The sequence below is a fragment of the Sturnira hondurensis genome, unplaced genomic scaffold (genome assembly GCF_014824575.4).
Source record: "Sturnira hondurensis isolate 20B ecotype Veracruz unplaced genomic scaffold, ASM1482457v3 Scaffold0021490, whole genome shotgun sequence".
NCBI lineage: Eukaryota > Metazoa > Chordata > Mammalia > Chiroptera > Phyllostomidae > Sturnira > Sturnira hondurensis.
In genome coordinates, this window is record NW_028094121.1 from 2,169,453 (window position 1) to 2,184,970 (window position 15,518).

General features: G+C 37.1%; 1 protein-coding gene across 2 annotated transcripts in view; it reads right to left on the reverse strand.

Annotated features, from left to right (window-relative positions):
* The window catches only part of RLF (RLF zinc finger), an 85,784-nt gene that overhangs the window by 8,598 nt on the left and 61,668 nt on the right, over positions 1-15,518 (reverse strand). For both annotated transcript variants that reach the window (XM_037032569.1, XM_037032570.1), the window contains 2 exons: positions 8,730-8,866; positions 1,258-1,399 (listed from right to left, as the gene is read on the reverse strand). In XM_037032569.1, coding sequence (XP_036888464.1) covers positions 1,258-1,399; positions 8,730-8,866 — 279 coding nt within the window. The remainder of the gene's footprint in view (positions 1-1,257; positions 1,400-8,729; positions 8,867-15,518) is intronic.

Consider the following 15,518-nt stretch of genomic DNA (forward strand, 5'->3'; position numbering starts at 1 on the left):
TGGGCTTGACCTAACCACTCAATCCCTTTCAGTGGAAGTCTGGAAGTCAGATGGAAGAGATCAGATGTGAAGGAAGAGGATTCTTAGTGCCTTTGCTGGCTTGAAAGAGGCATAGAATGAGGGAGGCTTCTAGAAGCTAAAAACAGATTGTGGCTGATATCAAGAAAATTAGGACCTGAATATCATCAACAATAAGAATGAGCTGAAAAGCAGATTTTCTACAGAGCATCCAGTTAAAAATTCAGCCTGGTCAACACCTCAATTTCAGCCTGTGATTGAACTTTGCCACATTGTGCTGGATTTCTGTCCTACAAAACCATGAACTAATAAATGGGTGTTGTCTTTGTGGTAATCTGTTATGCAGCAATAGAAAACCAATACTTTCCTTAATGATTCAAAAACAAAACTTTTTAAAGGCCAGTTGTAACACTAATTTTTTTTTAAACAAGGCAAGCGCCATAATTACTTGAACATGTCCTTTCTGTGATAGGAGACACAACTTCATTCACAGTGATTAGAAATAATTATCACCTGCCCTGGCTGGTGTAGCTCAGTGAATTGAACATGGGCCTGTGAATCAAGGGGTCGCTGGTTTGATTCCCAGTCAGGGCACATGCCAGGGCTGCAGGCCAGGTCCCCAGTGGGGGACACATGAAAGGCGACCGACCACACATTGATGCTTCTCTCCCACTCTTTCTCCTTCCCTTTCCCTCTCTCTAAAAATAAATAAATAAATAAATTTTTTTTAAAAAGAAATAATTATCACCTAACTTATCTGACCATGAATTTACTTCTGATAATAGTTTTTACCTTTTCCTATAGTCACTGGAGAAAATAAGATCAACATATTTCAAATAAAGTATAGGATATGGAATAATACATTAAAGGAGACAGAAAATATCAAAGATACAACTCTGCCTTGATTTTAGTATAATAATAATCCTTGGGGGGGAAATAAATTAAAAATTAAGACAATTCTTGAATTTTGTCAAACAAGTAACCCATAGAACATACCCATGAGCCATTATAAATATGGGCATATAGGGAGAACTGTCAGGAGAAGACACTAAAAACAAACAAAACAAAAACAGAGAATAGCCTAAGACTCACCCCAAATCTCTAAAATGTGGAGCCCCTAGAAGTCAATCTGCAGAAATAGCTATGTCCCATTATTTAAAAGGAGTGGCCTGAGAGTAATCCCGCCCCCCCCATTTCTTCCCTCCAGGACAATCAGCATTGAAAGCATAAATTACTCACTTCAGTCTGTACAACTCTAATGAGGCAAAATAAATGCTGCTGTGTTTTAGCTATGACACCAAACTGACGACAGCGCTCCAAAAAAGTGTCTAACGAAGGGTCGATTCTTCTTTGCAGTTTACTCCAAAAGAGAGTCAATTCCCTATAAAACAAAAGAATAAGGTAAAGCATTTAAAGCAAATGGTGGTTGTTATCTACATCCCCATCCTTTCTTTTTGGTCTGTGAAAATAAATTGACAGTAAACAAAAGCTAGGGAAAAAAACCAAAAACACACTATTGCTTCCTCCCAAACCATTCCCACCTGTTCCAAAAGGTCTCATCCTGTACTTTGGTAATTGCCCCAACTACCCTAGTGGGCAGGAGTCACCACCTACTGCTATACTGTCAAAAACCACACACAACCAACCAGTAAATACTTTAAGGGTACGCTTCTTCACGTTAATCTCATGGGCCTTTTCCAGCTCTAAAATGTCATGATGCTACTTAGCCCTGTGTTTTGAAATGTTTAAATATTACTAATAAAATTAGTAAATTGGTATTCTTGGAAAAGGCTAAAATACAAGAATGCCACAAGTATCTCATTATGGAAACAAAGAAAAGCTTGAAAAGAGTAAGTTAAGTAAAACCTTGAATGCGTTAAGAGAAAATTCTCGTGGAAAACAACTAGAAATTTAAAAATGCCAAAGATAGAAATGCTAGTGTGAATATAAGATGTGAATGCAAGGTAAAAAAGGGGGGTGGGGGGCTCTGTTCTCTCTGTCTTTTTTTTTTAATTTTTTAAAGATTTTTATTTATTTATCTTTTAGAGGAGAAGGGAAGGAGAGAGGGAGAGAAGTATCAATGTATGGTTGCCTCTCGTGCATCCCCTGATGGGAACTGGCCTGCAACCCAGGCATGTGCCCTGACTGGGAATCGAACCAGGCCCACGCTCAATCCACTGAGCTACATCAGCCAGGGTTTCTGTCTCTTTTTAAGTGATAAATAACCATGCCCTGGATAGTGTTGCTCATCCTATAAACCGAAGGTCCCAGGTTCAATTCCTGATCAGGGTAGGTTAGGCCCCTGGGTCAGGATGCATCCGAGAAGGCAACCAATTGATGTTTCTCTCTCACATCAATGATCCTCTTCTCTCCTCCCCTCTCCTCTTCTCTCCCCCGCCCCGCCATGGCCTATCTCTAAAAGCAATGAAAAAAAAAACAAAAAAACAAAAAAAACTGCCCTCATGTAAGGATTAAAAAAAAATGATAACCATATTATTTTCATAAACTAGTATAGAGCACTAATATCCTATTATTGCTATTAACAGACTATTCCAAGAAACTAGTTACAAATCTGAAGCTTAAGAAATAAATATACTTCTTTTTATTTTTATTTATTTTAACACTAAATCTACATAATGGCTTGTCTCAATAGAGGAGACCGCACAGGAAAAGGTTAAGACTTTGTCGCTATAGCAAGGTCAAACTGTGTCAGACAGTTATGATCATCTTGTAAGAGTGTTGCTTACAAGAATGTACCTCTTGCTCTGGCTGGTGTGGCTCAGTGGACTGAGTGCCAACCTGTGAACCCAAGGGTCACCGGTTCAATTCCCAGTTTAGGGCACATGCCTGGGTTGTTGGACCCAGCGGGGGCCTCATGAGAGGCAACCACACATTGATGTTTCCCCTCTCTCCTTCCCTTCCCCTCTCTAAAAATAAGAAAGTAAAATCTTAAAAAAAAAGAATTTCTCTTTTTTATTGTTGCTTACGTACAGTTGTCTCCCTTTTTACCCCACCATGCCCCCCACCCGCAAACCTACCCCCTTTGGCTTTGTCCATCTGTCCCTTATGCCTGTTCTTTGATGGCTCTTCTCCCTTTATTCCCCATTATCCCCCTCCCCACCTACTCTCTGGTTACTGTCAGTTTGTTCTTTATTTCAGTGTCTCTGGTTGTATTTTGCTTGCTTGTTTACCTCTTATAATAGGTGAAAATAAAAATATTTAATAGAACTTAATACTTTTTTATACGTTTAAAGAGCTAACTGGGATTCCCATATGGCGAAATTCTTACATAGATACAAAACTTGCTTCAAAGATTAAATGAATATATGTCTCAAAAGATATACGGTTAGAGCTTTTAATATTTAATGATGGCAAATTTGAACTAAAACAAATAAAATTAACTTTAAACATGTTTAAATATTTGTCTTTGGCAAGTACTGTTGCTTTCCAAACGAGAAAAAGTAAAAATTCAGATAGGTCAGCTTTGAAAATAGCCAACAGCCAGGCAAGTAATTGGGATGACAGTTTATTTTTAAACTCACAAGACTGCTTCATTCAGATGTAAGCATTTTTGTAATATAAACTTGAGAATCATGTAAAATTCTGAAGCACAAAGGAAATGAGAAAATTGCATATGCTCAGATATAAAAAGAGTATCGATCAAAATACATGTATGTGCCCTGCCCAGTGGCTAAGTTGGTTGGAGCGTCGTCTTGTAACACCAATAGGTTGGGGGTTCGATCCCTGGTTGAGGCACATATGGGGCAACCAATTGATGTTTCTCTCTTTCTTGTTCTTCTTTCCTCTCTTTATAAAAGCAATAAACATATACTTGGGTGAGGATTAAAAAAACAAAACGCAAAGTACCTGTATGTACATTTATCCTACTTAAATAGGATAAAATTATCAAAGCCAGTAAGTCCTGATTATGAAGATAAAATGGTTAAAAATAAAAATTCACTGACTAGCCAGAAGTTTAAGTAGGCAAATCTGATAATGTAATAAAAGGCAGATTGAGAATTAAGATCTCTGATAATTAAAAAATATCAGAATACAGCTTGGTTTATTCCAAATTAAAAATTTCAAGCTCTCATTATTTTAACTTCAAATAACCACGAACAAAAAAACGTATTTTGGTCCTGGCTGGTGTGGCTCAGTGGCTGAGTGCCAGCCTGTGAATCAAAGGGTCGCCAGTTCAATTCTCAGTCTAGGGCACATGCCTGGGTTAGGGGCTGTGTCCCCAGTGGGGGTTGTGCAAGAGGCAGCCACAAACTGATGCTTCTCTCCCTCTCCTTCTCTCTCCCTCCACCTCTCTAAAAAATAAAATCTTTTAAAAAGGGGTATTTTATATTTGTATACATATTTTCACATCACAATTCATAAAACAATTATTACCCACCCAAACATGTCAAATGAACCTGAAACAACGATAACCCATAAATTACTTGTGAGAATGTCAGTATGTGACTTTAATCACCCAATCAAATTTGCACACCTGAGCAATGAAACACTAATGAATCGTAATTTGTAACCTGTTGGGTCATCCATGCACTCTGACTAAAACTTCTTCAATGAATATGGTAATGTGATTTTTAAAATTAGACAACCATTAAAGAATATATGAAAAATGATTCTACTATATAGATGCCTCCAATGTTCAGATGACTTACTGCACTCTAAAATTAGCTCAGTGACTACCTCAAGTCAACACACTACAAATTCATAAAACAGGAAAGGAAATTTGTTTCTATAAATAGGAGGAAATGCATTCTGGCAGCAATGCAGCTACTAAACAAGAACTTTAAACTACACTGTGTTTCTGCATAGCAAGAGGCCCATAAAGTTGAGTTAACATGTCACACTAAGGTCTAGAATTTAGGCATTTTAGAAATGAGGTAGAGGAAAAAAACACCTTTGTGGAATTAAGGAATGATCATGCCATTAAGAAGGCTCCTGAAAATATGAGGAGTTGATTCTCGTGACCTCTTTTTTCCTACAAAATTCAGTTACACTGAACACATGTAGATATATGATTTTCACCAGGTACAGGGAACTCAACTGTGAGTAGGTAACATATTGACACATGGTGACCCTGGTATATCACAGTCTAGTTAGGAGAGGACAGAAAATTACATCTGAAGACATACAAATGTATAATATATAAAGTTTAAGCTCAGAGAAATTACAGAAGGAAAGGCCAACCTATCAAACACTCACTGAAAGCTTAGTGTGATTGGACCCAATGACATTATTTTTAAATAAGCAGTGGTGATTACACTGTCCCACTCAAAATGGTTATCTTTCTCACTTGCTTGGCTACCCTAATTACATTACCACAGCTAGACATCTATACAAAATTCATTCTTCCGCCCTGGCTGGCGTAGCACTGTGGATTGAGCGCGGGCCTGCGAACCAGACGATCGCGGTTCGACTCCCAGTCAGGGCACATGCCTGGGTTGCGGGCTGGTTCCCTGCGGGCTAGCTACCAGCAGAGGACGCACAAAAGGCAACCATACATTGATGTTTCTCTCCCTCTCTCCTTCCCCTCTAAAAATAAATAAATAAATAAATAAAATCTTTAAAAAAAAAATTAATTCTTCCAGCACTTCTTTGATTTTGCAGATGACCAAAAATTTAGGGGTAGAAATGATTTTTTTAAAAAAGTGCCCTGGCTAATGTGGTTCAGTGGATTCAGTGCCAGTTTGTGCACCGAAAGAGTCACAAGTTCGATTCCCAGTCACAACACATGCCTACATTTCAGGCCATGTCCCTGACTGGGGGCGTGTGAAAGGCAACCACACATTGATGTTTCTCTCCCTCTCTTTCTCCCTCTGTTCCCCTCTCTCTAAATAAAATCTTTAAAGAAAAAAATAAAGCAATAAACCTTTTGAGATCAACACTGATTGCTACTATAAAATAATATATTTTAATGTGTTTTGTAAATGTCTCTGAAGGAAATTTCTTTTTTTTTAAATATTTTATTTACTTATCTTTAGAGGGGAAGGGAAGGAGAGAGGGAGAGAAATATCAATGTATGGTTGCCTCTGCCAAGGACACACAATGTATCATGTGTCCCCTGCCAGGAACTGGCCTGCAACACAGGCATGTACCCTGACTGGGAATCGAACCACGATCCTCTGGTTCGCAGGCTTGTGCTCAATCCACTGAGCTACACCAGCCAGGGCTTCTGAAGGAAATTTCTGTAAGAATAAAAAACTGTTTTGGGTGATAGTTACAGAATTTACATATCAAATATTATCTTCCATGGTGACTACATTAAAGAATGACATTTCCAATAAATAAATTCTAGTATGTATATATGTTTAAAATTAAGTGACTGCTGCCATGAATGGTATATAGCTCAGTAGGTGGGGGGTCATCCTACAAACCAAAAGGTCTCAGGTTCAACTCCTGGTCAGGGCACTTCCCTGGGTTGTAGGCCAGGTCCCAGATTGGGGGTGCACAAGAGGTAACTAATCAATGTCTCTTGCACATCAATGTTTCGCTCCCTCTCTTTCTCCTCCTCTTCTCCTCTCTAAAAATAAATATACTTTTAAAAAGTGTATTGTTATTATGATATCCAACATTATTGTCATATTTTTACAAATATCTCATAAAAAATATCACTTAAAAAATTGAAAACAATAGAAGGGTAAACAAAAAGCTTCCAGATTCTGAAATTTTAGATTCTGTTTATCTTTAAATTACTTGGAACAAGCTTGCTTTTAACAAAGTTCGAAGTGACTTAAGATTTTCTTTCCTTTACTCATTATAGCTCCTCAGGAGGCCAACAAGAGGGAAATCACTGTTAATCCTTTCCTGCTACAGGGGAAGAGCATTAATCTAGAGAGGGTAACATCCTTAATAGGGCTAATGGTAGCTGAGTGGAAAAGGGAAGGAAAAAAGCAAGGGTCACTGTGAAAGGGAAGCCATATCAGGGTTATTAGATAAGAACTGTGTGACTAGTTTTGAAAACACTTTCTAACCCATCCCATATGGGATTTAATGTATCCTTTGCACTGAAAACCTAACTACAACTAACAGTCATTGTTTTCATTAGAGGCAAAGGGGTTAGCTATAATAAGAAAAACAAGAGTTTGGCAGGGAGAATGGAGACAACTGTACTTGAACAACAATAATAAAATGTGAAAAACGAAAGAAAAGTAGGAGTTTGTTCTTTTATGTGAATAAACCCCTACAGTCCTCCACTCTACCAGCTGAGCTATTGAAGGCAGTCAAGTGAACATCTTTTACTGAAGCTAAAATCTCTAATCTCTAATGCATTATAAAACCCTGTTCTTGATTAAATAATCAAAAACCTCACTGCTACTTAAGAATTTTGAAAATTTATCACTTCTTTTTCCGTTTCCTAACAAAATGCCCACAGCAATCATTACAAAGTACACTTAAGTCGCTATCCCACTATTTCCCTTCCCACAAGAGATATAATTCAGGCACAGTAGATTTGGTGGTAAAGACTTCGAATTGGATTCTGGCTGGTTGTCAAGAAGACAACCAGATTAGATAGGAGTCAACCCCCCCCCCCACGNCCCCCCCCCCCCCCCCCCCCCGGCTTGAATCTCAGCTCTGCCATGTGAGCCCTGAGACCTTGAGCAATCACAAGACTTCCCTGATCCCTCTAAGCCGCCACTCCTGCCTCATCTGTGCAATGATTACTATGAGGACTGGGTGAGATAATTCACAATACAGGAACATTTCTATGTAAAATAGTAAACAAAAAATATAGCAATATACAAAAAGATACTAACACAAAATTATACAAATACACATAGATACTCCAGATGGCGATGAATGAAGGCTGAGTATACAAAAAGGTTTACTAGGTTTTCCTATAAACAAAATGCTCATTCCCAACTTCATCTTTACTTCTTCATTATGTTTCTAAAGTTATCTTTAGTTTCTAAAATACTCAAGGTTCCTCTAATTAGGATTATCCAGATCCAACCCATTCTTTCAATTAAAGCTCGACTACCTCCTTCCTGACACTGGTGTACAGCGAGCATCTTTTTCTAACCTCCTATAACATTGTTGATACCACTAATCTGATTTCTTACTGATAGACTCTTGCACTTTAGAGGTTTCCTATGTACCAAGTTTGTCTTCTGGACTAAATAGATTCAATACAGTTAGAATGAAAGAACCATGGGTTATACCTACTGTTTCCTATTTAATAACTAAGTACTCAGCAGGCAAACAAGATATAAACTGAATTAAAACCAAAATAATGCATTTCGCTATATGGCAGCAAAATTACAAAAGAAATTATTATTCAAATGGACTACCTTCTCTACTGAAGGTTTGACCTAAAAACCTAGATAACTAGTGTGCTTCCAAGTAAGAGACAGAAAGTTCTGATATAATAATGTAAAGGAAAACAACCTAACATCAATTTGTTTTGTACTGACATAATGTTTGTTATCTTTAAAGAGAAAGGCACATATTGGAGTTAACCAACAACCCTCTATGGAATGATGAAGATGAGCTCAAACTTTTTACCCTTTACTTTTAGGCTCTTCCAGAAAGATTAAATCAATGACATCATTAATTGAGTTAGCTTATAAGCAAAAGTTTATTCACAAGTCATCATTTAATTTGCTTGGGCTTAAAATTTGGAACAAACCAATGTTTTACATACACCCCAACTGCTATGCTATGCGCTAACAAAGGGAGTAAAATGTAAATATACTTACCAAGAACAATACACACTTGCAGTCTGGAGCTGCTGCGTAAGGTAGGTCGTACAAAGAACAAATGCTGTGTTATCCTGACCCTCGGATTCCAAATTACATATGATGTCTAGTATTTCCTTGCAGTCAACCTTTGCAATCTATCAAAAATGAAATGATGAAGTAAAAAAGAAAATGGTGACTTTCCTGTACACTTCGTTACATATAACATGAGCTTCTTTTCTATCTTTGATCATTGATGAAGCAAGACTTTAAAATGGCTGAGTCTTATGATAATGACCTAATGGCTGAGCATTACGGAATGAAATATTTCACATAAGAAAATGATTAAACAGAGAATAGAAAAGATAGTATAAGAAGTTCCACTGCAGTCCCAACACAGATAAAAATACTTTAGTAGTTATAAAAAATTACTCGTGAACACTACTGCTACATAAATGAGTCAAATTATGTGGATTAACTTCAGGTTATTTTCAGCTAAAGCACCATAATTTTTTCCCGTGTTTTCTTTCTTTTGTTCATTTTCAATTTTATTCAAGTCACTCTAGCTACAGGTAGAAAAATAAAGGGCTTAACCTTGCTGCCAGTAGGGCTAAAAGAAGACAACTAAGACACTTTTAAATGTAAATGCAACAGTAATATGTCATTTTCTCATTATTTCTATGAGGAAAAAAAACCTCGTGGGTGAGTTTCTCAAACAACTGAAACACTTTTAGAAATTTATATTTTTAATTTGCATTATTTATGGGAATCTTAAAAAAAACTTGTGAGCAAATCAGTAGGATTTTCTGGGGCTTTTCTGTATACTGGTCAGACAGAATAAAACCTCTAAAGACCCTTTCTCACTCTCTGTTGTATCACTTCCCTGTCTTAATAAACAGAATGTAAAGAACACAATCTACTTCATTACTGTAGGCTTCTTTCAACACTTAGCTCAAATGTCATTGTCTCAAAGAATCCTCCTCTAAAAACATGGTGGAATCCCTGTCAAGAACTCTACTTCTAAATTCCTCCTCTGTAGCATCTATCACAACTGTAATTCAATCATTAGTTGAACAACTTATTAGCCTCTGTCTTCTCTGCTGGAATATAAAATCCATGAGGTCAAGGGCTATCTATGTACATCTTGTTCAAACCTCAGCACTTAACAGTGTCTGGAACACAGAAGACACTCAGTAAATAGGTGCTGATAAATGGATAAATGAATCAAGTTTTATCAAAGTAAAAGGCTCATGTTTACCACTAACAAACGGAACATTATATAATTCTGTGTTTTCTAATCTTTACAAAGACAAGCAGTGACTTAATAAACAATACACTGTGTGGTTAAAAGCAATTATTCTAGAACCTGATTGTGTCTATCCTCTTTCTAGCTCTACAGCTACTAGTTATATGATCCTGGGTAAGTGGCATTAACTCCTCAGTAACTTAGTTACTCAGTTTCCACAACTGTAAAATGGAAATAAGAGAACCTTTCACATAGTTATTGTTAAGATTTATTATGTTTTAGTACAACGTGATGACTATAATTAATGATACTACACTACATATTTGAAAGTTGCTGAGAGATCTTAAAAGTTCTTATCACAAGGAAAAAAACTGTAATTATGAATGGTGACAGATATTAAGTAGACTTATTGTGGTGATCATTTTCCAACATATAAAAATACTGAATTATTATGTTATACACCTAAACTAGTATGTTATACGTCAATTATTACCTGAATAAAAAAATGTGTGCCTATTCAAGCTGTAGTTAAGTCTTTTTAAAAAGATATTTTTAAAAGGGCAAATAGGGAGCACTTTAAGTGATGCTAAAAACTGTTTTCATAAAATATATAAATTTTTTAAAGGAGGGGGAGAAAGTGAACCTTAAGAGTACTAAGAGATATTTTAAAAGACCGTTCTCAGATGCAAGATCACTCAATGAAAATTTATATCTAACAAGTACTGGGAGGCTGAGTTAAGTTGTTAAAGCCTAAAACATTATTAAAGTTGAATTCAGCTTTCGAGGAGGGGGGAAGACCTCATCATACATTATGAAGATGAAATTTCACTGATGCCCTAGACAACCTATGGATACCCACCCTGAATTAAACAGAAGGGCCATCCAAAGAGGAAATGCCCACCACACCGCCACTTAAAATTACACTGACAGGACCAAAATGAGAATTCCGTAGCACGTGAAAACAGCTGTTCCAGAGCTACCACCACCTACTATCCCGTCATGTTAAAGCTCCTGTCAAAAATTAAGATTTCTAACATTTGATTTAGGCTGCCATATAACATATCTCCAAGCTGAGAAACAGCACAAGAAATTCTCTAATCCAGATATACAAATTAGAATAAAAATAACATACAACTGCATTTCTAGATGTGCCCAGGTTCCCCAGTTGAGGGCTTGAGAGAAGCAACCAGTTGATATATTTTAAAGAAACATAAATTGATGTTTCTTTCCCTTTCTCCCTCCCTTCCCCTCTCCCTAAAAAGTAAATTAAGTAAAATCTTTAAAATGATATACTTTTAACACCTCATAAGAAATACAATATGATTATACTACTTGGCCTCAACCTTTTGCAATAAGTTTTAAGAGCACACTAAAAACCAAACATAAGCCACAAAACATTTTTCAGCTATAGTGAATTAAAATGAAGGTCACTGACAGGTTTTGAGAATTTCAATAATGATCTAGGAAATACTTTTACCTGGACTGGTACTGAAATAATTTCTTTGTTCTTAAACATGATTCCTATCCCTGACCTTTACATTCTTTACCTACTAAGACAAGTAGGACACACATGTCAAATAAGTCTTTGTTTACCATCCATCTTACCTACTACAATATATGTTACATGAGAGCAAAGGTTTGTTTCATTCACCACTGCATCTTCAGTGCCTACAACAGTGCCAGGCACATGGGGGGTGGGGAGAATCATCAATAAATATTTGTCGACATGAAAGGTTACATAACTTAGTGACCACAGAATGTCAGAATGACCAAGTGGGACAGACTGAAGACAGGAAGAATAAGATGGACTAGAGTTAGAAAGTAAGTCTTCAAGGAAAATAGTTTTGGGGGGATATCAGGGTCTACAGGTATAAGGGTAGGATGGCCCAAAGAAAGATGACAGACTGAACAAATTATTAAATGTGAGAGTAGCTACAGCATATGAGGCAGGAAAGGGTTGCCTGTTACAAAGAGTAGTATTTAGCACTTAACTGGCACTAAGTGAATGAGACATTGAATTAAATACGATTAAGAGTTTAGGACAAAACTAAATTGCACACTGGAAAAATAAAACCATATCATAAAGTTGTGCAGATTCAAACTACAAAGAGGTAACCAGCTAAGCAGGTTAGCAGAGATTTAAATTCAGTCTGCTTGCGGAACCCTGAGAGTTGGCATAGCGCTTCTCCTCTCAGAAGAAGGAGGACCTTTGAGAGGCAACCGTGTGAAGGGGGGCATAGTGGAACATGGTAATTTTTGCTAATTTCCATAAAGATAGCATATAGCTAATGACAGTGACAGACTGGAGAACATGGAATTTACCCTTTGGGTTTTCTGGGGGAATTAGAGAATTTTGCTATTGCTTCTTCTGGATACATATCCAAAAGAGATGACTTGAAATCAGTATGATTTTTGGCTAATTTCTATTTATTACATTTCTCCTGATCATGAAATTATTTATAATAGAAACCCTGAATGATATAAAAAACAAAAGTTATCCTTAGACCTTTTAACAGCACGGTGAATTTTAGTCCAGTATTTTGTCTACACACACTAACTATACAGCATAGATTCAATGTGTCTACCTGCAAATATGTACCTATTTTAAAGAAGGGAGGAGAGACTGTACCAGTTGTATATTCCTTCTTTTACCCTAATGTTCTGTTTTACTTAAGTGAGTTTTTACCAGCCCACATGATAGAGAGGAGAAGGTAGGCTAACTGTAGAGGCAGAGAGTGAGAAGTACATGTGAAAAAAATAAAGACGTTGGAAAGGTAATAACAACAGCAGCAACAGCAGCAGCAGCAGCAGCAACACTGCTAACTCTTACAGCATTCATTACTTTATGCCAGGCTCTGACCTGCAAGTTTACATAAACTAAATTTTCACAACCACCCAACAATACAGGTACACTACTGTTACCCCCAATTGCAGATTACAGAACTTAAAGCACAAATAGATTAAGTAATTTGCCAAAGGTTATACAGATAGTAAGAGTCCCAGGATCTCCCCCAGGCAGTCTGGCTCCAGAGTCCATACTGGTAGCCAATATGTTATAGTGAGACGTTTTAACAGTAGAACACACAATATGTAATGTCCAAATAGGAAGGACACTGTACACCTCTGGTTTTCCCCAACTCTGTGCTCTTTGAAGACAAGGAGTATGTTGATTGTTTTGTTTCTAAGGGTAGTATATAAACATTTACTGAAGTAAAATGAATGAACCATGAGCAGAACCAGCCAAGAACTTAGAAGCATCTGAAAGCCTATTCAGGATCATTCATTCCACACCACGTTCTCACCTTAAGCCTCTTTGAAATCTTATCAAGTTTCCGCAGACCTTTCCTTATCAAAATCTATTTCATAACAAAAGTCTGATAAACAATGATACAAAAATAGAAATCATGCATAAGCACAAACAGTGACATTTGAATTTAGCAGTATCAAAACTTTTAGAATAAAGGCATGAAGTAGCTAATGCTGGAAAATCAGGTGGCAAAGATGAAAACGTATCACCTTACCTAAGAATTGTATATATATTGGTCACGTAACTTCCTCCCAGCTCTCATGCTGAATAAGGAATAAAAAAGTTGGACATAACAAGGGTAACACCTGAAAATGATCCCAGGGCAAATCCTGGGTAAAACGTTGTCTTTCATAAATGCATAGCTGAACACTCAAAAAAGAAAAATAAATCACTAAGGGAAGAGTATTTAAGTTTGAACATCTTTCCTAATTTGATGAGTTGTTGCTCATGTCACCAAGAGTCTGAGTTTTCTTTACAAGTTGAGGACAGATGACAGAGCTCAGACCTGAGAGTGGAAACTTGACACTGAGACTTTCTGTATTAAGTTGGAGTCCCTGAAGAGCTAAAAACTGAGAGAAAGGGTGGACTAAAATTAAAAAAAAAAAAGGTAATGAAACCAGGATTATAATAGAAAAACTTATTTGTCAATCTTAAGCTGAATTCTGTTAGGATAAAAGAATCATTTTAGAATTTATAATCTGTTCTCCAAACCTGGAGTTTGATATAACACTACTGTAGTCTAAAATCCCCAAAGTGAGAAAAATAAAATAAAATAAAAAGAAGATCTAGCTGGTAACAGCTCTGAATCACCAGGCAAAAGCAACCATAAAACTGCTTTGATTTATAGAAACATATGCTAACTAAGGCCTATTAGAATTCTCAGAAATAAAGCACTCTTTATGTCCACCCACCCCACCCAAAACTAAGCTCAAAATTCCAAACTATAAAAAGCACAAATAGGCCACTCCAAAAATGCAAGCAAAGACAATAAGCTGCAGAACTAGACTCCTGAGAACTTCAGGTAACAGAATATAGAACACAAAGAGTATTGAACACCCCTCCTACCATGGATTTTGGAGGAAAAAAATATAAATAGAATACAATGTGTTTGATAATAATGTGAGTGAGTGAGAGAGAGTGAGAGAGAGTGAGAGAGAGTGAGAGAGAGAGAGAGAGAGAGAGAGACTGAGATGCAGGAAGGGAGGGAAAATGGGAGAGGGAAGGACCAGGGGAAGGAATGAGGGAGGGAGGGAGCAATGNCAGAACTAGACTCCTGAGAACTGCAGGTAACAGAATATAAAACACAAAGAGTATTGAACACCCCTCCTACCATGGATTTTGGAGGAAAAAAATATAAATAGAATACAATGTGTTTGATAATAATGTGAGTGAGTGAGAGAGAGTGAGAGAGAGTGAGAGAGAGTGAGAGAGAGAGAGAGAGAGAGAGAGACTGAGATGCAGGAAGGGAGGGAAAATGGGAGAGGGAAGGACCAGGGGAAGGAATGAGGGAGGGAGGGAGCACTGTCATGAAAAGATATGGAGGTAAATGTATAAGTGCAGGCAAAAGTAGGTTTACAGTTGTGCGTATGTGAAACAAGCATTTATTCTTTTTTTATTTTTTTCATTACTTTATTGTTGTTCAAGTACAGTGGTCTACATTTACCCCCCACAACTCCCCCGTCTATTCTTGTATTATTTATTTTTTATTTATTTTTATTTTTTAATATATTTTATTGATTATACCATTACAGTTGTTCTATTCCCCCCTTCATTGCCCTCCACCCGCACACTCCCTCCCCCACCATTCTCCCCCCTTTAGTTTATAACCTATCAGAGATGGTTCGATACGCGCAGATCGGAAGAGCGTCGTGTATCGAACCATCTCTGNTTCAAATAAGTTTTCCACTCGTGGCTGTTTCTTTCCCCCTTCTGGTACCCCTATAATCCGGATGTTGGAACGTTTAAAGATGTCCTGGAGGTTCCTAAGCCTCTCCTCATTTTTTTGAATTCTCATTTCTTCATTCCTTTCTGGTTGGATGTTTCGTTCTTCCTTCTGGTCCATTCCATTGATTTGAGTCCCAGTTTCCTTTCCATCGCTATTGGTTTCCTGGACATCTCCCTTCATTTCAATTAGTTTACCCTTCATATGTTCCTCTAATTTGTGACTGTAATCTACCAATTCTGTGAGCATCCTCATAAATAGTGTCTTAAATTGGGCTTCTGAGAGGCTGGCAATCTGTTGGTTGCTTAGAGTTAT